A 25,189-nucleotide genomic window follows, 5' to 3' on the forward strand; every position below is an offset into this window, starting at 1 on the left:
TTAAAAGCATTGTCAGAATTTGCTTTCCATTTGTTGCAATGAAGAGGTACTTTCCCTAGCAACTGAACCCAGCTCTTTATTTAATCTCTCCACGAATCTGCCACGAGCGCTAAGTCAGAGCCATCCTTTTCCTCCGTGCTTGGCATAATGCTTTGTGCATTCCTCTGAACTCAAAGAGGAAGCAGCTGAAAGGAAGAGCGGTCTTTCTCTAAGATGTAACCAGAGCCTTCCCTTGTTTTTGGAACCCCTCAAAGTAGAAAACCGGTCAGCTGACAGTCCAGCACTCTTCTTGGTTCTACTCTGTGTCATGACTTTCATTTGACTGGTAGAACTTGGTGAGACACTGTTTGCATACCCACGTACTGGATTCGGGGCCAGATCTAAGGGCTAGTCTATACTGGCAACATTAAAGCACTTTAATGTGGCTTGTGTAGTCGTGGCAGAGCGCTGGGAAAGAGCTCTCCCAGCGCTCTTAAAAAAAAAAAAAAAAAAAAAACCACCTCCGCGAGAAGTGTGGCTCCCAGCACTGGTGCACTGTCTACACTGGAACTTTACAGCGCTGAAACGTGCAGTGCTCATGGGGGTGTTTTTTTCACACCCCTGAGCGAGAAAATTGCAGCAGGATAAAGTGCCAGTGTAAACAAGCCCTTAGTCTTGTGTTGCCATTTAAAATGCAGAATATTTTAATAGGTCTTGGGCAACTTTGTGATGTGGTGTCTGCGGTCATTGATGTAAATGAATCCCTGCAGGGCCTAATTGCTTTTCGCTTGGCACCTCCTTATACTTCATATATAAGAGACTTGTATATAAGGACCAAGATAAGCAAAGTCGTCTGCCCCCTCACCCCCCTGCGCTACCATCATCACAGAAATGGATCCTGTGCCTATGTGATCTTAATGTGTGAACCCTGCTTGGTGCTGTAGAGGAGGCTAAGAGAACCATAGATTTCCTACTGTTAACAAGCCAGAGGGGACTGGTACCAACTTGGTGTGATTAGCTTGAATTTGTGCAGCCGGTGAACAGACCAACTGGAATTATTGGCTGATGATTCTTTTTTTTTTTTTTTCTCATTAAATCTGTCGGGATGCATAACACTGATAAACACTATAGATTGTGCTTGCTGCTTTGCTTGGAGGCACATTGTGTAACATGGTTTTGTTGGCACCCAAGGATTAGTCCTTCCTAACCTCTTCCCTGGTCTTGCCTACCAGTCTGGTAAACTCTGCCAACACAGTAAGGGTGCATAATCTTAACCCTCTGGTTACTTTCTTGGGGAAAGGGAGGGTGCCTTGTCCTTGATTGTAAATAGTTTTTATCGTGTCTGGAAACATGGAGTTCATCTTTTGGCTTCACCTGCTTAACGGTAGCAATTATAGGCTCACAAAAATTGCCAGATCAGAGTAGCAGTTCATATAGTTCAGTATCCTGTCTCAAACAATGGCCAGTGCCAGATGCTGTAGAAGAAGATGCAAGAGATGCTGCAGGAAGCAGTTACGGAATGACTTGCCCAGAAGGAATTTCTCTTCTTAATTCTCTTCAGTTAGAGGTTGATTTATGCCCAGAAGCAGGGGAGTTTATATCCTTTCTAGAACTCTGATTCTTTTAATCCTTCCAGTTAGAACTCTGGATGTTCTTGTTATCCATGTAGATGTCCAGTACTGTTTTCATGCCGCAAACTGTTGCTCTCAGTTATTGTTGCAGTGAGTTCCACACAAGTCTGTAATGTGGAAAATTGTTTGATCATGTCTGCAAAATGATGCTCAGAAACTGCCTACTCCTCACAGAAGCCCTGTGTGACAGATTTACTGTATGTCTGGATATGTCTCCATCATTCTGCAAACTCCATTTTGTTTTATGAGCATCATTTTGATTCTAAAATGCACCGTGCCTGCCTTTTTGCCTTTTTTTAACCTCCATGTTGGACTGGGTTATCCAGTAGATGTTATCAGGGTCTCTCTCTGTCCACTAGGAGACCAATCAGGAGTCATTACATTCAATGGATGGTCTTCCATTCAAATGGAAGCACCTTAAAACAGTCAGTTGGCTGCAGCCAAGGGGCACCAGTTTTCCCAGTGTGGACTTCAAGTGGGCTGTAACAAAGCAACAAATCACCTGATAGTGGATTTGAAGCTCCTTGGAGAGGGGTGTCACCTGACAAGGGAGGGACTGGAACTTTTATAAAAGGGAGATGCTCTCAATTACAGGAACAAGAAGGCAAGACTTTCTGAGCAGTGAGGACACTGAAGGGAGAGATTGCAATGCATATTTTTTATTCTTCCATAGATGTATGTATCTCATGTGCTTAGTCTATGTAAAGAGTGTTTGATTGAGAAATTTCTTTGCAAAGTCTGTGCATGCATTTCTTTAATTGTCACAGTGTCTCTGAAGGATGAAATAGTAATTCGGAGGGTCTAGCCCTGGGGAGCATGCTGTTGCTACTGGAGAGGTTTGGGGATGACCTAGGCAATTGGACTGTGGAGTCCAATTTCCCAGGAAGGAGTGCTAGATAGAGGTTCTGCACCCCAAGAGTGTGCTTAGAGGCCTAGAGACAGTGTTGCTGCTTTATGGGGGATCCAAGGTTTGGATCTATCACAGCAGGCTGGTGAGCACAAAGGGAAGCTCATCCAGGATTGTAACCTCCTATGGCAAGTTTAGTGCCATACATCTTTCATGTGGCCGCCTTTTTTAATAGACCAGTATTGGGACCTGAATTATTACTGCTTCATGCACGGCTTCTATCAATACTCGTTCTGAGTGCCAGTCAGTGTAGCTTATGTTTGCTGTTTCCGTGAAGTGCTGAAGTTCAAGTACAAGCAGAATGGCTAAATTTCCAACCCCGTGTTGTGCTGCGTACCTTACTAGTATTTATATCACTCCTTTTAAGAACTAAAGAGGACTGATAAATCTGTGTATAATCTACAAATGGGAAAAGGGGGGAAATCTACTGAATGCCTGCTGTCCCAGTAACAACAATAGATCTTTGGTCAATAAATGCCCAAAGGAAGTATGTCCACTGCAGAAGGAATCAGTAAACCACGCTGGAACATCACACCTGGAGCTGCACCGGAAGTCTTTTCAGAGCAAAGAGCAGCTGCAGGTGAAGCACTAGTGAAAACTGTTCTTGGGGTTTTTGGGGAGATAGGAGTTGGGGTGGGGGGAGTAGCTTGGCCTACAGATGAGTTTACAGATGAGTTTGCCTACTTTATTCTGTTGATTATCAGGGGATCATGGAATAGCTTCTGCTGTAGGGGCATAGCAGTAACATGTGAGAGCATTCCTATTATAAGTGGTGGTCATTTACAGCACTAGGATCTCTGGAGTAAGAATTGTTTTGTCAGATTTTAATTCTGACCTGTAACTGTGTACATATAACAGTCGGCGCTTTTGGTGTTAACTTTTCCTCCACAAGAATGTCCTAAAGTCTCTCTTATTGCTCACACATTGCATCAGTTTTTGTGCCTCAGTGTTCCAGCTGGTATGCATTTTTCTTAACTACTGATAGTAATTAAACCCTATTAAGCACTTGCCAAAGTTTTAATGCAGGGTTTGATTTTAAGTGGGAAAGTGTGTTTTATTGGCTTTTTTTTTTTTGTACGCTTACATTTGTAGACATCACTCTTCTAGAAGGTGGGTGGAAAATGGTTCTAGGCTGTGGCTTTGCAGTGCACAAAATGTGGAATTAATTATAAATATTCCTGAAAATTGGATTTCACAATGGAAAAGTTGACTGCTTCATTGCAGCCTGACTGCATCAGAATTCAGCGGCTAACTTGTTAAGCAGTGTCGTTTTCTGGGAGCATATTAAACCTGAGCTCTATGACCTGCACTTGACTGCCTTTGGGTTTCTGCATTGATCTTCAGACGTTACTTTTGATCTATAAAACCCTAGGTGGGCTGGGGCCTACCTACCTAAGAGATTCCATCTTTCCCTGTGCTATGTTGCCACAGTTGTGGTCAGCTGAGGCATCTGAACAGAAGCCCCCTCAATATAAGAGAGGGTGTGGCTGGCAGAGTGTTCTTCATTAGGGCCTCAAGCTTCTGGAACTCACTTCTTCCCCCTGGTCTGTAACAGTCAGAGTTTTAGTCTTCAGGGTGTGCTGTAAGGCCTACCTTTTCTCTCTGGCTCCTGAGGAAGTGGGTTGTAGAGAGAGCTGCTGTGGGACCCTGGGGATTGTGTGCGAGATTATGTATCTGTTGATGTATCCGCTTCAGACGTCATCCATGGAATTGAGCTACTGTGACAAGTGTGTCTGCAGAATCCACAATGTACACAGAAATTATACAAGTCAGCAGGGCTTTGGGATTGTCACTGAGTGACACAAAAAGCATTCTCTTTGCTCAGGAGGTAGGAATCTCCTAAAGATGAATCTTTCCTTGCTGAGTGGTGGTAAAACCGCATCATGTACATCGGCGGTTCTCAACCAGGGGTCTGTGAGCCCTTTCAAGAGGGCCGCAGGGCCCCGTGGCTGAAACCCAGAGATCCCCGGCACCCACTGCAGGGTTGAAGCTGGGAGGCGTGGGGCTGAAGCCCCGATCCCTGGCACCCCCTGTGAGGCAGAAACCCTGAGTCCATGGGAAGAGTTGGGGACATGGAGGGCATTGGCGCCCTTTTCTCCTCTCCCCCTCCTCCCCCCCCGCCCCAAACTGCAGCACAAGAATATGGCAGTCCCTGGGGCAGCCCCATCTCCTCTCCCCAGCCAGGTCGGAGATAGGAAGCCGGAGCCGGGCAGTGCGGGGCAACTGGTGCTCTGGCTGGTGCCATGGAGCAGGCAGCGGCAGCGTTCCCTCCTCTCCTGCTGGTGCCCCGGGTTGAAGCTGCTCCTTCAGCTCCCAGCCCCCTTTGCTCCCGCAGAGGCAGCTGGTAAGAGCTGCCTGGGTGGGGGGGACCTGGCTTCATGGCTGGCAACCACTCTGGGAACAGGGACCGCAGGGGAGCCCTGCCAGCACACAGCCCCTAATACCCCTCTCCCTGCACCCTGAGCTACCCCCTGCCCGCACACGGCCCCACCTACCCTGCTGCCCGCACACAGCCCCTCGCCACCCCCTCGCTGCACCCTGAGCTACCCCCTGCCCGCAGACAGCCCCTCGCCACCCCCTCGCTGCACCCTGAGCTACCCCCTGCTCTCACACAGCCCCACCGACCCTGCTGCCCGCACACAGCCCCTTGCCACCCCCTCGCTGCACCCTGAGCTACCACTGCCCTCACACAGCCCCTCGCCACCCCCTCCCTCAGCCCACAGCCACCCCCTGTGTGCATACAGCCCCAGCTACCCCTTCCTTACACCTTGAGCTACCCCTCCTGCCTGCACACAGCCCCTAGCTATCCCCTCCCTGCACCCTAAACTGGTTTCAAACTTTTTGAGCTAAGCCCCCCACCTTTGAGTTATATTTTTTGGTTGCCCCCTGCCCCCCCTCCCCCCTTCCAAACTCAGACTGGCTGGGTGGCCTGCTGAGGTGATTCGGGGGGTGGAGGTAGTGTTCCCTCCCTGGACCCAACCATGCGGAGGTGGCTTGAGCCCCACTGGCCCCTGCCCACCCCCACCACCGCAATGGAAGTCAAACTATGTCTATGTCCGAGGCGCCCCCCTCCCCCCCACCTGCTGGGCCCTGGAGTTTTTATAGCATGTTGAGGGGGGCTTCAGAGAGGAAAAGGTTGAGAACCCCCGACGTACGTGGCAGGAGCAAGCTATTCCAGGGGGAGCACTCCATGGCTTTATCCCCAAACTCTTACGAGAGAGCTGGTATGCAGAAGAATGGCTCCTGGCTAGGGCCTAGCAATTGCATGTTGTTGGGGTGGGGGTGTTGCTTAGGATAAAACAAGCTGCAGGCTATACCCTTTCTGTGGAGGAGGAGGGCAGGGTAAGGTTAGCAGAAGTAGTGACCTGTTCCTTTATATACAGATTTTCAGATGCAGCTGGTCCAAGAAGTGGAAATACGGGGGGGTGTGAAACTGCTATTTCAATAGTATTTTAAACCAGCTGAAAATGGAAAATACTGGTAGCTTGAGAATTCTAGGCCAGAGATGAAGATAAAAACTCAACACTGGATATGCCTCTGAACTCCGTTTGCCTCTTCCTAACTATATGCTGTGTTCTGTGACTCTCCCAGTCAGGGAAAATAGCAATCTGGAATCTGTAGTTTGGACTCAGAGGGTAATTAAAAGCTTGTGCATGATTTATGGTACGCTTATTCCATAAAATAGATGTACTTCAGCACTTTCATGGCAATATGTAGACTGTCCTTAACAATCCATGAAGAAGTGTTTCGGAAAGACTTAAAGACTTAAATTTAACCACTGACTCAGAAGAATAATCAAAGACAGGGAAGGAATCCTGAAGAAAGCCATCAAGCCGATTAGGATAAGGTTTCCCAGAGACAATTAGGATATCTTCCCTCCCCCCCATGAACACACCCTGAAAAAGCTTAGCCACCAATACTGCCTGACACGTACTGGAGGACTAGCTCTGAATCAGGAATCTGGCAAAACTTACAATCACTTTTATATGTGCACACTCATAATATCTTTCACAGGAGTGTCCCAGAGCACTTTCCAAAATACAAGATATTTTCCACATTAAAAAATTGCAAGAAGAAATGTATGGGTTTTGCAGTAATGGAAATAAGATGGATAGAATTAACTAGAGCCATGCATATTGTGAGCCATGTACTGTTTAAATTCCCCATATATCCAGCTGCACTCTCCAACAGTTGAATAGAACATAACTTTTATTTCTTACACAAATGACCCCCAAGTGCTTCTGACTAATGCAGATATTCTGTGTCCTGCAATAGTTCCCACGCCTTAGGTTTTAGAAACTATCGCTGAGGAAAGAGGTGCTGGTCAGAATGCTTATTTCCTGCTCTTCTCAAAATATGACAGGGCGTCAGTGTTTCATCTCGGTAGCCTCCAATGGCTGGCAGAAAGTAACCTTAATGTAACATTGCAAAGAATGGTTAAGAGACTCACGGCCATAAATACAAACATAGATTCTACAACCAAACATCCCAAATGTTATTTTGTTAGGCACAAATAGGAAGCCATCTCATTGGCCCTTTGATGACATGATCTGATTTGCCTTGACAGTTCTTGCTTGCCGTTCTGTAATGGAAAAGCCATTATCAGAGTGATATGGAGCAGGCAGAACTGGATAGTTGATATCAAAAGAAACAAACAAAATGATTCCTGGCTTTCACACTAAAATTAGAATGATTTGTATTAAGTTTAATGATATCAACTTGATTGGGATCATCTGGGTATCAGAATCAGTTCCCCTCACTTAGGCACTTTTCTCATCTATCTGGGTACTTACGGCCCCCATCACTTCACCTCCCTCGAGGGCCACTCATACAGACCTTTGTAAAGTGTTTTGATCATTTTACGAAAAGGGCCATCTATCTAAATGCCAGCTATTAGCCACCACAACTGTCTAAATGTATAGGATTCACAAGGCTATCGCAAATCCAGGAGGTGCAGAAGGGTAATGCAAGTGATTCAGGAGGAGGCTGAAGAGGAGGAAAAAGAAGTGAAGAAGTTATTGGAGGACCCAGGGTGTACATGCTTGCTGGATGTGGAGGGATCTTTCAGTCCCGAGTTTGATCTCACAAACCCTTTTATATTAGAGGAATAAGATGGGTGAGGTAATCTCTCCTATTGGACCAACTTCTGTTGGTGAAAGAGACACGCTTCTGAGCTACACAGAGCTCTTCTTCAGACCATCTTGTCTCTCTAATATCCTGGAACCAACACAGTTACAACAATACTGCAAATCCCTTTATATAATATAACTGAACATTCTTACTGTAACTTCTAGATGGCTTTAAAAAAAACGCTAGAATTCATGTCCTCAGAATCCAAGATAAGATCTAAATGACTCATTAGTGCAGCATTCAGCTACTAGAGCCAGGATTTAAGTTGTGTTAATCCAGTTGTTGGGCCCACCACTCTGGAGCTGTTGTGGTAGCGTAAATATTTAATAGACTATTGCCATTTTAAAAGATTAATAGCACTCCAACAACTCTTCCGGACGCGAGAGAGTGTTTCGCTGCTGCACTCTGGTTTGTCAAGCTGATGAATTTTAACACTGATCCAGATGAAAAGCAATCCGAGGGCTCTTAATTATTCTCCGTGGAGTAGGCTTGGATTCTGTACAGAATCGGTTCTGCAGTACTGCTATTGTTGATGATGCTATTCTGACAAAATGTAGAGTGGTTGCAAGAGGACCACTCTGCCAGTTTCACTTTTAACACTCTCACAAAACTGCATTAGCCCTGGTCAGAATGCAGAGATCTGTTTGCAGCAGTAACTGGTTTATTAACCAGTTTAGATGAGCTATTACCAGCAGGAGAGTGAGTTTGTGTGTGTTTGGGGGTGGGGGGGAAGTGAGAAAACCTGGATCTATGCAGGAAATAGCCCGACTTGATTATGTAAAGAGTTGTCACTTTGGATGGGCTAGCACCAGCAGGAGAGTGAATTTGTGTGGGGGGGTGGAGGGTGAGAAAACCTGGATTTGTGCTGGAAATGGCCCACCTGCTGATCACTTTAGATAAGCTATTACCAGCAGGACAGTGGGGTGGGAGGAGGTATTGTTTCATATTCTCTGTGTGTATATAAAGTCTGCTGCAGTTTCCACGGTACACATCTGATGAAGTGAGCTGTGGCTCACGAAAGCTCATGCTCAAATAAATTGGTTAGTCTCTAAGGTGCCACAAGTACTCCTTTTCTTTTTGCGAATACAGACTAACACGGCTGTTCCTCTGAAACCTGGTTTATTAACCTGTTCGTTTGTTTATTTCCTTGTAATTTAGGAAGATGATGAGAAGATAATCCAGGAGATTCAGAAGGAGGCTGAAGAGGAGCAAAAGAAGAAAAATGGAGGTAGGTCATGTAATTGCCCTCATACAAAACTGAGGATCCAGGGTGGATTTTAGAGGCACCAGGAGAGAGCAAGCACTTCTAAGCTGCTGGTGAGTCTCTGGTCCCTAGTTGCATCTTCAAAGGCCAGGCTCTTTGCAAATTCCCTTGTAATAACAGCACTCTAATAAGTCTCATTTGGAGTATTGCTACAGAAGTTTGTTGGTTTCATATTGTACAAAAACTTCTGACTGCCCTAGCTGTGTCCATAGTAGGTAATGGCTCTGATCTGCCAGGCAGGAACTAGTTTGTTTTCTGGTCCTCTTGTCTTGTAGATATTGGGATTGCCTCAGAAGGGTGTGCTTTGTCTCTCAAGTGACCACTTTAGCTTAAGGAGTTTTCAGTTGTTTCTAAAGGAAATGTTTTCTGGTCCTTAGCCAAAAGGGGGGTGGCTACAATATATGACCCCAGAGGCCATCTCTGGCAATGCAAGGATGAAAAGCCTTGCACAGTGGTGCGAATGCTAGTAGAGACAGGGCATAGGGATCTTTGCTGGGGTGTCTTCTAGAGCTGAAGCCGTTAACCCTGGGGGTGGTCAGAAAAGGCCTAAATGACACTGGTTGAAAATTCCTGTGCCTCACTGTTGCTCCAGCTTGTGGGCTACTCAGGGCAGGAGACTATGCCACTCACCTGTTCTTGGACAGTGTGGGAGAGAAAACGGAGGCTCCTCCCGGCTCCAAGAGCTCCCCCTGAGGAAGAGGGAGAGGAAAGTCAGACTTCTCGGTCCAAAAATCTGTTGTCTTTTAACTAAATTATCTGAATTGTGACGGATTCTGGTCTTCGAAATTAAATGAAAACAAAGACAGGAAGCTGTGGAGGAAGTTCATAAGACCTAAATGAAGATGAATCAGGAACCAAATTGAGGGAAAGCCACAAAACTAGTCTCTCCCAACTAGGGCCTCCCCTTGTACTCCTCATTGTCCAAACCTAAAAGAGTGGGGCCTGGACAGTTCTGTGGGGTGAGGGATTCCCTGCACTGGAGCCAAGGGGGATTCTACCCATACAGGTGTGGTCTGGAAGGGGAGAGGAGTCCACAGTCCCGTGTATTTAGATATTCTATGAGTGCAGCTGGGAGGGGATTCTGGAAGAGCAGAAAACTCCTTAGGTATCTGACAGCTACAGATTCAAAACTAGTGTAATGCTGATGTGCCATGCTCTTCCCTGCAAAGCTCTGCTAGGCATGCCAGTGCTGCTCAGCACCTCTGAAAACCAGAGCAGTTCTCTGAGAGTTGTTGCCATCCAGCAAAGGATGTAATTAGAAATCAGTGTTCTTCGCGGAGTATCTGTCTGTCGATCCCACTTTAGGGTTGCGTGTGCCTCATGCTTGCAAGACCAGAAGTTTGAGGAGCAGTGTCAGCAGAGCTGCGCGTGTGCATTCCTTGTGCCTCCTCTTGCTCCCATATGAGGGCATACAGGGCGGGGTGGATACTACCCCTCTCCCATTTCCCTCTTACAGCCCTTGGCAGTGAGACAGAGCCTGGCAAGTGCCTGACCTGCTAGTTGGTAGCTTTGACTAAATTTTCTTTAAACCTGAACTATTCAGAGCTTTTATTATCATCTTCATCCACTGTAATCCTATCGACGTGTCTGGACTACATATTGATGGCTAGACCCTCTGTACACCCACACATCTTCCACAGGGCTCCTTAGCATGGCAAACTTGAAATTGTAGGCTTCAAGTCCTGCCCATCCTATGATGGGCTACTCCAGGGTTTCTCAAACTTCATTTCACTGCAACCCATCTCTGACCCCCCCCCCCCCCCCCCCAAATTTACTACATGACCCTGGGAAGGGGGACCGAAGACCGAGCCCCTCTACCCCAGGCAGAGGAAGTGGGGGGGGGGGGTAAAAGCCTGAGCCCCGCCCCCCTGGGGGGGGGGCAAAGCCAAAGTTTGAGAGCTTCAGCCCTGGGTGGTGGGGCTCAGACTTCTGGCTTCAGATCCAGGCCCCAGCAAGTCTAACGCCAGCCCTGGTGATCCCATTAAAACGGGGTCGTGACCCACGTTGGGGTCCCCACCCACAGTTTGCAAACTGCTGGATTCCTTTAAAAGATAGTCATGGTGAGCATACCTTCTGTCTAGAGTCACCATACCAGCAGATGCTCCCTGTGCCTTTCACTTTCCCCGAGGGTGTGTGAGCTGCATGGCTCAGACTCCAGCTTCTGGAACAATCCATGAAGGTCTCTTCAGACATGGGAGAGACTTGTCCACTAGCAAGATCTGAGAGACAAGCCAGAATCCCGCAGCAGACAGGCTATGCCCAAGACTGGCGGAGAGAAGATGACATCAAGAGAGGAACCAACACAGTTGCCTCCTGCACCCAAAACAGACGACAGCATCAAACAGCCACCAACACCTCTGACGCTGAAGTCCGGCACCGGACTTGGTTTGAACTTGCAGGCAGAGACTCTAGGCAGAGCTTGGTGTCCTCGGATAAGGATAGACAACACAAAGCCTCTTGAGACAAATCCACAATCCTGAGCAGCTCAAGGCTACCCCTTGTTAATAATTAGTATGTGTTGGAGTGTGGGGAAGGAAGGATTGGAAAGCCCCCTTAAACAGAAGGTCCTGCCCCTTTGCTGGATCAGAAAACAGGCCCTGAGTCAGTTTAAACTCAAGCGGTTTATTAAGAAGTCTTTTCTCTGTTGGTCTCTGGAGAATCCAATTTGAACCAGTATATGCGAACCTCGCCAGGTGGTGGCATATTTCTGGTGGTGTTACAACCTAAGTGAATTTGCATAATCACCCCCCACTGGTCCTAGCTCATGGAGGAGCTGTGCTCACCCTCCCCCATGGAATTGCATACCATCCCTGGCCCACAACGATACATAAACTTAATACTGTAAGATCTCCCTAAGATATTGCAGGAAATCGCACCCTCCATCCGTGCTATTCAGTCCTCTGAGCCCTTGCAGTTCAAAGCCAGTGCTACTGAGTTAGGGCTGTGGCCACTCCACCCTTTATGCCCTGGTGAAGAGGCCCAGGGTGCATGCCGAGCCCTGACAGAGAGTGCTACTCAAACGTCCATTCTCACGTGGCACATGGGCGCCAACCATGGGATCAACGCCGACTAAATCTTGGAGAATCACAGTTACTATAGGTCTGTAACCATTCTCTCTAGAGCCAGGGTTACTCCCTGCTACCATCAGAATTGACAGAGCTGGAAGCCTCTGCCCATAACCTCAGTGCTAGAAGGATAGAAGTGCTGCAAGCCGAGGATCCAAATGCAGTGGTAGAGCTGCACCTGTCCGCCCCATGCCTGCTTCTTGCTAGAGCTCCTAGTTGCTCCGTACATGAACAGCGCACGCTTCCGCAGCTGGAACTGAAGAACCTCCCTGTGAGCAGAGGAGGGAGTTTCTGCTCCGGCCTAGGGTGTTTCTAAAGTTCTGTTTTTAATTTCTTTGCAGAAAGCAGTTTCAAGAGGATCGGCCCTCCTGTGGAAAAGCCTGTGGAGAAAATCCAGAGAGTTGAAGTCATCCCAAGACCAGTCCCTCAGAACCTCCATCAGCCCCGAATGCCCCCTTATCCCTTCGTGCATCCACCCTTCCCACTGCCTCCTGTCCGCCCACTGTACAACAACATACCCCTGAACATCGGACCCATCCCTGCCCCATACGTGCCCCCACTGCCTAACATGCGGGTGAACTACGATTTCCCCCAGATCAATGTTCAGCTGGAGCACAACTTGCCTATGCACTTTGGTCCGCAACCTCGGCATCGGTTCTGATCCAGTTCAAACAGCACTAGTAATGGAGTCTGCAAGGAGAAGCCACGCTGGCCCCACCACCACCCTCCCCTCTGTCCCCCATCATTTCAGCCTGCTGCAAGAGGTACAGATCTAGATTCCCCTCCCCCCATGCACAGTATTTAAGGCTTCTATGGTGTTTAAATCTTCGTAGTTCAACATTTGGTTCTCTCGAATCTTCTAACCGTGCTGCCCACCCTTTGGGCAGTAAGAGGGTGCATAGTTCAGGCCAGGGGAACTCTGAGGGTCTTTCTGTTTCACAAAGGCTGTTCAGTCAACCATTGATAGGGAAGTGATGCTACATGGGAATGTAGCCATTCGGCCCACCCCTTGTGCCAAAAACTTACCTTCCTATCTGCAAAAGCAGTGCCCCTCTATTTAATGCAAAGGCTAGCTGGAAGGGAAGGTGATGTGGGGCAGCTTGAAATTATTCAGATGCTGGTAATAAGATTCAACTGTGTCCTCCCCAGTATTATCCAGGCGTGAAGGAAAAGGGGTGAATCTGAGCATCAGGACTGATTATCCCTCGGAGAATAGTCCCAGGTTTTTACTGCAACCTGCGATTGCCCTGACAACAGGAGTCTGTACAAGCAAATCTACAACCATTTTGCTTAGCCCGGAAGCGCCTGTCATGGTGAGAGTCCAGTGCTAGGATGCAGAAGCCATCTGGCTGCGAAGTACCACTCATGCCACAGCAAAGCAACTCAAAGAAAGAGGCTACAAACCACTTTGCAACCTGGCTTAGTATTGTAAGGCCACGACTTTCAGAAATGATGCTTGATTTGGAGTGTCTAACCTGAGACCACTTAAAGGGGGCATGATTTTTCAAAGGATGCGTAGCCAATACTGCCTGGAACACAGGGTCCTTTTCAGTGTCTCAAGTTGGGCACACATAATCACTAGTCATTTATGAAAATCTTGGTTGTAACAGTTGGTAGAAACATACAAATTGTTCAGAAGATAAACATGAAGGCCCGGATTCAGAGTTGCATAGGGGCTAAACTTCATGCCCCCCGGTGCAGTAACCGATTGTGTACATTTAGTGCTGTTGTGCATGCAAGCCTGGTAACTGTATACATACACTGTGCACATATCCAGCTCTGAAAATCTGGGCCCACAGCTTTCCGTGCGTGTTTAAATCACTTTAAAATGGGCTGGAAACTGATCAGAGGTGCTATCATCGTTAGGGTTCCGCTGCTCTGGATCTGGAGGCATACTTTCCGGTTGGTGTAGACATACCTCCACTAGCTTGATGACGCTAGTGTGCTAAAAATAGCAATGTAGCCGCAGCAGCATGAGCAACGGGCTGGGCGAGCTGCCCAAGCACATATCTAGAGTCTCGGAGCAGCTCGCCCATCCTGCTGCTCATGCCACCGCAGCTACAGCACCTCAATCAGAGGTGATGCGGGTATGTCTAACCGAGCCGGAAATTACACCTCCGGTTCTAGTGTAGGCATACGTACTCTAAGCAGCAAAATACCCCTTTCGACACATTTAATAAACTTCTGAAAAAAATCAGTTTAATCAACTTCAAACTGTAATACTGCTGAGCTTAGCAAAAGGGATGCTTAGGAGGACCAGTTTTCCTTTAAGAAGCAGTGTGGCAAACTCCTTCAGGCAATCGGGCTCACTCCTGCTTTACCTGTGACCTGAGTTGAGCAGGCTCTGGCTGGCTTGAACTGGGAGCCGTGTTTGACTCTGGGGCAGTATTGTGGTTTGGCTGCAGACTGCATGTGAATAAGCCAAGTGAGGGATGAGGTAGACTAGAAGGATGGGGTGGAAGGCTTGAAGCTGCCTTGTGTCAAATGGGTACATTTTATGCTAGAGCTGCAGCTTTGCAGGCACAAGCCTTCCCCCCGCACCCTTGCTGTAGTGACTGGAAGGAAGAGAGTGGAAGATGAAACTATCAGAATATCCTTCCACAACTGTGGTTGTCTTGTTAAAAAAAAACCAACCAACCACTTCATCACACAGCTGTCTCCCAAACTGTTTGGTATTTGTTGTTGTTAGGAACCAGATCGAATTAATCTCCCCTCTTTTGATTTCCCTCCCTGGAAGTTAACACCCAAGATTTCTTTGCAGGTGTCTGCCTTGCCTCACTAATCTGTCCGATTTGCCCTCTCTGCAAGCAGCGTCCCTTTGGGCATTGAGCAGGCAGTGAACCAGGGCGCTGGGAAGTCTATGACTGGCAGCTGCAGGAGGCACCAGGAGGAGGGCAAACAAGAGTGGCTGGCTGTGCTGTCATGGGTAGGGTGTACTCTCATAAGGAATATGGCAGCGAGCAATCCCTGGCTGGGCTGTGAGGAGGACATTGCTATCAGTAGTGGGATGGTCTCCCCGAGGACCTTGCACAGTGGATGTTTTCATCCTTTTTGGAGCTGATACAATTTCTCCACTCCCAGATGTTATGTATAGGCTGAGAGATGCCCTGTTAACTATTTGTTTCAGGTTGTCGAGTGCTGTTGCCAATGTAGAGTTGTTCACCACACCGTTAACTATTTGTTGACATTGCTGCTAAGACTTTTTAATTTAAAAAATAGTCTAGGGGACGTAGTGGCTTACCGAATGCTGCTCAGCTGTTTTTTATTCAGGTTTAAATCTGCACCTTATACTGAATGATCCCCTCAGTAGCCATGGGCAGCCATGTTGACAGACTGTGTTTGGGACGGGGATGGAGGGCAGATTGGATGTGCGCACTTCCTAGCCACTTTTGCAGTTTCTCAGTAGTTCGGTTGAAAGGGCTCCGCCATATGCCTTCCCCTCCGCACGGCGGCAGCTGTGTATGCAGAGCGAGTCCTACCGCTTCGTACCCTGCTTCAAGAACGTGCCTGGAACGTGCCATCCCTCGTGCACAGAGCGGAGCTCCTGCTGACCCTCTAGCTGGTCAGTGCCCGCACTGGAGATGGAGCTTAGCTTTGTGTCTTGTCTAATTGAATCGAGGAGTAGTGTCCCAGGCTGCCAGTCCACCTCGGCTCTTGCTGCGGGGGCGGTGCTCCGCATACTATACTGTGACCTGTCTAGCCAATTAAGGAATAAGGCTAATGTATTTCAGAAGGAGTCTTTTCTTGTTTTCCTCGCTCAGCTGGGAGACTAGAGGCATGAAGTTGGGTCTTAAGGAAGTAGTTCAATCAGGGATCCAAGAGTGCCAAGGTAGGGTGAATTTTACCTTTGTCAGCTGGCCCTTCGTTTCATCCTGAGAGACATGAGCAGAAAAGCCCTGACCCCCTGTTACTGGTTTTACAAATTGTAAAGAAAAAAGGGGCCAAGTCCCTTGGGAGGGTTGTTTTTAAAAAAAGTAATAGAAACAAAGCAGCATGCACATGGGTACAGGGGAGCCCAGTTGGTGTCTCCTGTATGATGCTTCAGACATGTATTTCTAACAACTACATCTCTAAGCAGCATGGAGCATCTCCTGACTAAGGGCTGCTGCCTTTGCAGAATGCTCATCTCACGGACCTCCTCAGTCTGATAAGTTTATCTGGAATCTCATTGTGGGAGGGGAGGGCACCATAGCTGAAACAGCTTGTTGGCTTAGGAACTGGCTTCAGCTGACGTCCTAAAGAAAGTACTTCCCCTGGCAGGACGCCGGTGGTCACCTTAGCATGCTGGCAGTGGTGCTGGTACAGCTAATAGGAGTATTTGAGAAATAGGAGCATGGGAAATCTTGATCGCTGAGCTGGCTTTCCAAACCATGGCCGGGGCCTTCATCCAAAACAAACCTGGCCCACTGGAGTGAGTCTGCTGCCTCCTCGCCGCCATTCAAATACTTCCTAAATAAAGCAATTGTTCTTTGAAAGCCTCAGATGAAGCAGGTACTAATTCTAATACCCAGTGCCTTTGGGGAGTCTGTGTCCTTCATTCTTCAAGTGTGTTGCACAGGGACTCTCGAATACCCTGCTCATCAAGCACAATTACTGTTCTTTCAAATCCAGTTAAATATAAATTGCTTTTCCCTACACTTCCCCCCCCCCCCCCCCATTCCTGCATGTGCAGTTACAGTAGAAGAGACTATTTGGGGATGGTTTCGTAGCTGGAAGCACTCTCCAGTTAAAAATTTGAGGTTATGAATCTTTGGCCATATGTGCGCGTCTCTGTCCATATCTACAATAGACTCCTGTAGTAAACGTCTGTCACCACAATAAAGAGCTGGAAACAACCAGACCCACCACTCACAACTGAGCCATATCTTTGAAGTGGGCGGTGGTACCAACTCTCTGTAATTTTTGTTAGGTTTAATTTTTGGGTGGAAAGATTCAATTTTATACGGTAGTTACTACGTTTTTTTTTTTTAGTTCCCCTCTGTCAGTCTGAGTTCAGCAAAACTGCTTGGACAGCATGAGTGTTTGGATTCTACTGTACTGTACCAATCACTCAAGCGAATTTCAGCCTCGGTGCTTGACCAATAGTATAGCAAATGCCTATCACCATGCAAAAATAGAAGTGGTGTGGCCACTTGCACACAGCCATATTGAAACCCTAGAATATAGCCCATTAACAAAAATAATGGCCTGGCTCAAACTCCTGGCTTTTGTGCGTTTTTAAAATATATATAAAATATATATAAAGGCCTGTGCAGGGAAAGGCTGGAAATGGGAAGAGAGGCACTTGGCAAAGTAGCCAAGGAAGGTCTAGTGTCTGTACTTGACCAGTTTTTAGTCTTCTGTGTTAACGATAAGCACTGGTTCCCACTACATGAGCAAACTTTGTACCCTCTGGATTTGATGGCGCACGGCAAGCCTCCTGACTTTCCCAACTTCACGTCAAAGGAGGCAGGATCCCCCCTCGGTAGTGTTTGGGGACATTGTGGTGATGAGGAGCCTTCGCTGAGATGTTCCTGAAGCATGTGTGTGCCTGATGTCTCTCCATGGGCGGTCCTAGCGCAGCCCTGCTGAAGAGAAGGAGAGAATTCTTTCTCCCATCACAATGGTGAAGGCCCGTTTTGTGTCTGCGAGGAGAGAAATCAGGGCCCATTGTATGAAACCAGCATCAAGTCCTGTGGGCGGCTACAGGCAGTCCAGAGAGATCAGATCAGCTCTTCACCCAGCATCACCCCTGCATTTCACCTTTCGGTCCTTTCTGGGTCTGTGGTGGGGCTCCTGTCACAGAGAAAGCTCTGGACTAGGAATTGCCCTGCAGAGAAATGTGGGACCTCTCCTTCTCTGTCATCCTAACTGGCGAATTTAGAGCCCTCCATTGTCTTCTAGCAACAGTTGGGTTAATGGGGATGTTTCTCCGCTTAAAGAACAAACCATTTCCTGCACAATTAAAACCAGAAAATTCCAGGTTTTGGACTTACCTGGTGTTTTTATGGGTACATCTCCCCTGCAAAATAAGACCCACCACAGCGAGTCTCAGAGCCTGGGTCAACTGACATGGGCTCTCGGGGCTTAGAATAGCAGTGTAACTGTTCAGGCATGGGCTGAAGGCTAGGATCTGAGACCCTCCTCCCCCACTGAGTTTCTGAGCCCAGGCTCCAGCCTGCGTCTACGCTGCTGTTTTGAGCCCCAGCTGAGTTGTGAAACTCGCTGCTGCAGGCTTTTTTTTTTTTTTTTAAAACAGTTTAGACATAACCTTTGCCCCCTTTAAAACCTCAATGTTCTTCAAAGGGAGATGAGAGATGTCTTGTGGGCCCAGATCGATGTTATGACTGGTACTTTTTATGATTAATTGCAGTGTCCCATTTTACTTGCCTTAAAGGTGGAGAGAGAAATTTGGTATTTGCACTTAGCAAAACGGTATATTAAAAAAAAACAAAAAAAACCCAACCTTGTAAAAACAAATTGTGCATGTTCTGCAACTTTGTATAGCAATAGCTGAAAATGAATAGGTGGTTTATTAAAAAAAAAATATTTTTCTTTACCCTCTGGTAGAAAACTGTTCTAATTCTGTGTGTAAAAAGTCCCTGTATAATATTGTAATTTGAATTTTTTGTAAATAAATTTTTGTGCACTCTGGCTTTCACTTCTGTGCTTTTCATTGCTCCATCAATGTCCATGAGAAGCTGGTTGGTTGGAGTTTGAGGATAATTATAGGCGACAGCTGGTAGAAAGCAGAGACCAACCATAATTCTCGTACCAGGTTTCAGTCAGAATGGTTAAAAACTGTGAAAGTTAGTCGGCAAAACATTCGAGCCTCCTGTAAAAGCTTGATGTGTTCCAAAAGCCTAAAAGGAAAACGAGAACGGGATATAAAATGGCTTCCATTCTCTCATTGCTGTGTGAAGCAGGACTAATCATGTAAAGTAGTCCTTTAAAAGCACTGCATGAACATGTGTAGACACAGTCTAGCCCAGGGGTTCTCAAACTTTTGTACTGGTGACCCCTTTCACATAGCAAGCCTCTGAGTGAGACACCCCCGCCCTTATAAATTAAAAATACTTTATATATTTAACACCATTATAAATGCTGGAGGTGAAGCGGGGTTTGGGGTGGAGGCTGGCTGCTCACGACCCCCCCATGCAATAACCTCACAACCCCCTGAGGGGTCCTGACCCCCAGTGTGAGAACCCCTGCTCTAGCCTATCTGGATTTTCAGGGCCATATTCACCTGTATGCTCTGGCTGCTTTGTGGTGTGAATGTTTAAAATAGAAATAGGAAATGAAAGAGGAAATGTCCATACTGGCAGCCTAGCGACGGACTGGGACAGGAAGAGTGGGGAGACGGTTGGAGGCAGGGGACTGTGGGAGACTTAGAATCATAGAATCATAGAATATCAGGGTTGGAAGGGACCCCTGAAGGTCATCTAGTCCAACCCCCTGCTCGAAGCAGGACCAATTCCCAGTTAAATCATCCCAGCCAGGGCTTTGTCAAGCCTGACCTTAAAAACCTCTAAGGACGGAGATTCTACCACCTCCCTAGGTAACGCATTCCAGTGTTTCACCACCCTCTTAGTGAAAAAGTTTTTCCTAATATCCAATCTAAACCTCCCCCACTGCAACTTGAGACCATTACTCCTCGTTCTGTCATCTGCTACCATTGAGAACAGTCTAGAGTCATCCTCTTTGGAACCCCCTTTCAGGTAGTTGAAAGCAGCTATCAAATCCCCCCTCATTCTTCTCTTCTGCAGGCTAAACAATCCCAGCTCCCTCAGCCTCTCCTCATAAGTCATGTGTTCTAGACCCCTAATCATTTTTGTTGCCCTTCGCTGGACTCTCTCCAATTTATCCACATCCTTCTTGTAGTGTGGGGCCCAAAACTGGACACAGTACTCCAGATGAGGCCTCACCAATGTCGAATAGAGGGGAACGATCACGTCCCTCGATCTGCTTGCTATGCCCCTACTTATACATCCCAAAATGCCATTGGCCTTCTTGGCAACAAGGGCACACTGCTGACTCATATCCAGCTTCTCGTCCACTGTCACCCCTAGGTCCTTTTCCGCAGAACTGCTGCCTAGCCATTCGGTCCCTAGTCTGTAGCGGTGCATTGGATTCTTCCATCCTAAGTGCAGGACCCTGCACTTATCCGTATTGAACCTCATCAGATTTCTTTTGGCCCAATCCTCCAATTTGTCTAGGTCCTTCTGTCTATCCCTCCCCTCCAGCGTATCTACCACTCCTCCCAGTTTAGTATCATCCGCAAATTTGCTGAGAGTGCAATCCACACCATCCTCCAGATCATTTATGAAGATATTGAACAAAACCGGCCCCAGGACCGACCCTTGGGGCACTCTACTTGATACCGGCTGCCAACTAGACATGGAGCCATTGATCACTACCTGTTGAGCCTGACAATCTAGCCAGCTTTCTACCCACCTTATAGTGCATTCATCCAGCCCATACTTCCTTAACTTGCTGACAAGAATACTGTGGGAGACCGTGTCAAAAGCTTTGCTAAAGTCAAGAAACAATACATCCACTGCTTTCCCTTCATCCACAGAACCAGTAATCTCATCATAGAAGGCGATTAGATTAGTCAGGCATGACCATCCCTTGGTGAATCCATGCTGGCTGTTCCTGATCACTTTCCTCTCATGCAAGTGCTTCCGGATTGATTCTTTGAGGACCTGCTCCATGATTTTTCCAGGGACTGAGGTGAGGCTGACTGGCCTGTAGTTCCCAGGATCCTCCTTCTTCCCTTTTTTAAAGATTGGCACTACATTAGCCTTTTTCCAGTCATCCGGGACTTCCCCAGTTCGCCACGAGTTTTCAAAGATAATGGCCAATGGCTCTGCAATCACAGCCGCCAATTCCTTCAGCACTCTCGGATGCAACTTGTCCGGCCCCATGGACTTGTGCACGTCCAGCTTTTCTAAATAGTCCCTAACCACCTCTATCTCCACAGAGGGCTGGCCATCTCTTCCCCATTTTGTGATGCCCAGCGCAGCAGTCTGGGAGCTGACCTTGTTAGTGAAAACAGAGGCAAAAAAAGCATTGAGTACATTAGCTTTTTCCACATCCTCTGTCACTAGGTTGCCTCCCTCATTCAGCAAGGGGCCCACACTTTCCTTGGCTTTCTTCTTGTTGCCAACATACCTGAAAAAACCCTTCTTGTTACTCTTGACATCTCTCGCTAGCTGCAGCTCCAGGTGCAATTTGGCCCTCCTGATTTCATTCCTACATGCCCGAGCAATATTTTTATACTCTTCCCTGGTCATATGCCCAACCTTCCACTTCTTGTAAGCTTCTTTTTTATGTTTAAGATCCACTAGGATTTCACCATTAAGCCAAGCTGGTCGCCTGCCATATTTACTATTCTTTCGACTCATTGGGATGGTTTGTCCCTGTAACCTCAACAGGGATTCCTTGAAATACAGCCAGCTCTCCTGGACTCCTTTCCCCTTCAAGTTAGTCCCCAGGGGATCCTGGCCATCCGTTCCCTGAGGGAGTCGAAGTCTGCTTTCCTGAAGTCCAGGGTCCGTATCCCTGACTCTCTTCTTTGTCATTTATCTGGGCATTTTTCATTTGGCTTCAGCCCCATAAATGTGTGGGGGAAGGGTCCCTGAGCCCCAAAAAGCAAGTAAAAATAGGGAAGTGTGAACTCATACTATGGGGCAGGGGCAGTGTTACAAAAAACCACAGCCAGCTTCATGCGCAGAGCTAGACTTGGCTCTAAAATCAGGGAAGGAACAGGCAAAAATGGCTGTGACATACGGGATGAGGGGAGCAGGCATCAGAAAGCATTTACGTTGGGACTCCATGCTCTTGTCAAGTCCTGGCTTTCCAGACCCTCTGTTCTGCGATTCTTGGCGCAGACCATGGGCAGAGGGGAGATATAGGTCATATAATCCCTGTACAGACAAGGCCAGTGCTGCCTTAGCTCAATGTAGCTGTCCTCCCCCTTCTCTCCCACCCACGGTTTTTACCTCTACGGGCCACACTGAGATAAAACTGTCACTTGCCTTGATTTGGCAGGGATTTTACTTCATAGCTATAGGGGGGCTGTGGTGCGGCGTGCGGGCGCATACATTAAAAAGAAATCAACCCCCTTTTTTCCCTAGTTGAGATGTGGCCTCAGTGACTAGCTTCAGTAACTCCCTCCCTGGTGTCTGGTCTAAGCTACACAATGATCTTATCTTCTCTGGCTCAAACCAAAACAACAGGGCCCAGTTGCGGTCTCCTTGTACTGTTTTGGGGATGGGAGCAGGAAGGGTTATGCATCCGATGAAGTGAGCTGTAGCTCATGAAAGCTTATGCTCAAATAAATTGGTTAGTCTCTAAGGTGCCACAAGTCCTCCTTTTCTTTTTGCGAATACAGACTAACACGGCTGCTACTCTGAAAAGGGTTAAACTGACTTTCTGAGTTGTGGCGTTGTCACTGCCCATCCCATCTTCCTACTGAGGGGCTTGCTCCTAATGCCAGGTAAGTAGCTTTGTTTGGGTGGGGAGGTTACATTTATTTTTCCCTCCCCTTTCTCCTAGGGAGTGAATTTTTTCCCCCTCCCCAGGAGAACAGAACCGTCCCCAGTCCCATTAAGCAGCCGGGCAGCTTTGTGTGGATAATTAACAGGCAAATCCAGAAAGATTAGCCAGGCATTTCAAAGGCTCTGTGCCTCCCGCATCCCCCGCTCTCCAGCTGCGCGGCTGGCTCTGTGGAAGCTGCAGGTTCACTGTACTTTAGCGTGCAGGCCCTCACACTGAGAGGCTCCACAGTAATGCAGTAGACAGCTTGCTGTGCTGCTTCGGCATAGATTGTGCGCTCTCCCCTGTCTTGTTAGTACATTTAATTCCTCCCTCTCAGCTCAGCTCGTTTTCTAGGAGGTCGAATTACACACATACACACATCTACAAACGTAGGTTAAAAAACAAGGTTGCAAAATCAAGTGCTCGCAAGTTAGGCAAGGCCAGATTAAAGGTGCCTTTGCAGCCTTAATTCAGCACCCTTGAGTGTAGATGCATGACAAGTTTTTTAATTACGTGATCCGCTACCCGTTTTTTTCCCCGGAGGACCCCTGGCTCATTCAGTGCACAGGACTGATGGGTCTCAGCCAGTAAGCAGCTAGTCAGTATTTGGTTTTCTCCTTGCACGCTATTCAAACCCTGCTCTGAAGACAGAATTATTAATTTCCTCATGGGCTCTTCTCTGCCACACATCACTAGTATCTGAGTGCTTCACCAACATTCATTTATTAATCTTTACAACGCTCCCATGAGATGGCGGTGTTGGGCTAGCCCCATTTTACGGGTGGGGAGCTGAGCCAGAGTTTAAGGTGAAAAGTATCCACTAATTTTAGGTACCCAGTTTGAGACGGCTAGGACCTGGGTTTTCAGAGTACTTAGCATTCTATAGCACTGGGTAGCACAGCTCCCATTGACTTCAGTTGCTCCTCCGAGGACTCTGCACTTCTACAAATCAGGTCAACAGATCTCAAGCCAGGCCTCCAGAAAATGAGGCACGCACAAGCCGTGGAAAAGTTTGTTTTAAGGGACTTGTGTAGCCACGCATAGAAACTCTGGCAGAGACCAGGATACAATCCAGTTCTCCCGTGCAACTTTCAACCGTCTTAACCATGAGACTTTCCTTTTTCTTCCTGCAATGGCCTGCCTCATCCATTGCTTCCCTGCCAACTTCTGCAGCAAATGAGGCAGGGATCCTATGGGCATCCTGCAGCCTGGGTCATCCACAGAGCAGGTCCATCTTGGGCACTGAATGAGGCAGGGGTCCTGTGGGAAAACTAGGATGATATTCCGTAATTGAAAACTTGTCATGCATTTGCACAAGGGGGCTGAATTAAGGTTGCACGGACCACCGTTATTCTGGTATTACCGAATTTTTGAGTGCTTGACTTTGCAACCTGGATGTTCTTTTAAGATCAGGTTTGTGTGCGTTTGTGAGAGACTTGAAAAAAAGCAAGCTGAAAAAAATTCCAGCACATGCCATCACGTTGGGACCTGCATGGGTCTTCAGCAGGATTGAAACTTCTAGCTCCGCTGCACCAACCTCTGCGACTTGAGCTAACAGTGTAACAAATCAGACGTCAAGAATTGTAACATTCATAAACCAGTCGGAGAACACTTCAGTCTCTCTGGTCACGCAATCACAGACATGAAGGTCGCTATCTTAAAACAAAAAAACTTCAAATCCAGACTCCAGCGAGAAACTGCTGAATTGGAATTCATTTGCAAATTGGAGACTATTAATTTAGGCTTAAATAGAGACTGGGAGTGGCTAAGTCATTATGCAAGGTAGCCTGTTTCCTCTTGTTTTTTCCTACCCCCCCCCCCCCAGATGTTCTGGTTTAACTTGGATTTAAACTTGGAGAGTGGTCAGCTTAGATGAGCTATTACCAGCAGGAGAGTGAGTTTGTGTGTGTATGGCGGTGGGGGGGATGTGAGAAAACCTGGATCTATGCAGGAAATAGCCCTACTTGATTATGTAAAGAGTTGTCACTTTGGATGGGCTAGCACCAGCAGGAGAGTGAATTTGTGTGGGGGGGTGGAGGGTGAGAAAACCTGGATTTGTGCTGGAAATGGCCCACCTGTTGATCACTTTAGATAAGCTATTACCAGCAGGACAGTGGGATGGGAGGAGGTATTGTTTCATATTCTCTGTGTGTATATAAAGTCTGCTGCAGTTTCCACGGTACACATCCGATGAAGTGAGCTGTAGCTCACGAAAGCTCATGCTCAAATAAATTGGTTAGTCTCTAAGGTGCCACAAGTCCTCCTTTTCTTTTTGCAATAGTAGGTTGTCATTCTCCATGTGGACCAGAGCAAGAAAGGGATGGGAGACACTGTGCCAGTGGGCTTCACAGATATTTGCTGACAGCAGAGGGAGGGTGAGGCTCAGGAGTGTGGGCTTCCATGCCAGGCTCTGGAGGGGAGTGTGCTGTAAAAGGCACAGGCATTGCTGAGTTTCCCCCAAGCTTGACCCCTTTTCCAACCTGTCCTTGTCCTTTTGCCCCTGGCTTCCCATCCCAGGCCCATTCTCCACTCCGCAGGCTTTGGCAAAGTTACAAGCAACAGAAAAGAAGGTCTTATAACAAGGGTTGTGCTACCAGCCGCATCTAGAACTAAGTAAATTCTAGCTTACCTATTGAAGCATCTTCTCTATGAATGGTGCTGGCACTAAGGAAGCTGGGCTCTTGGGTGCTTC

The 25,189-nt window shown here is 47.5% G+C and overlaps 1 protein-coding gene across 2 annotated transcripts in view; it reads left to right on the forward strand.

Moving 5' to 3' along the window:
- Nucleotides 1–18,609, forward strand: part of RNF216 (ring finger protein 216) — a 126,409-nt gene extending 107,800 nt beyond the window's left edge. For both annotated transcript variants that reach the window (XM_048866212.2, XM_075117589.1), the window contains 2 exons: nucleotides 8,806–8,875; nucleotides 12,318–18,609. In XM_048866212.2, coding sequence (XP_048722169.2) covers nucleotides 8,806–8,875; nucleotides 12,318–12,637 — 390 coding nt within the window. In that variant the 3' untranslated portion in view covers nucleotides 12,638–18,609. The remainder of the gene's footprint in view (nucleotides 1–8,805; nucleotides 8,876–12,317) is intronic.
- Nucleotides 18,610–25,189: the final 6,580 nt, after the last annotated feature.

Source organism: Caretta caretta, chromosome 10 (genome assembly GCF_965140235.1).
Source record: "Caretta caretta isolate rCarCar2 chromosome 10, rCarCar1.hap1, whole genome shotgun sequence".
NCBI lineage: Eukaryota > Metazoa > Chordata > Testudines > Cheloniidae > Caretta > Caretta caretta.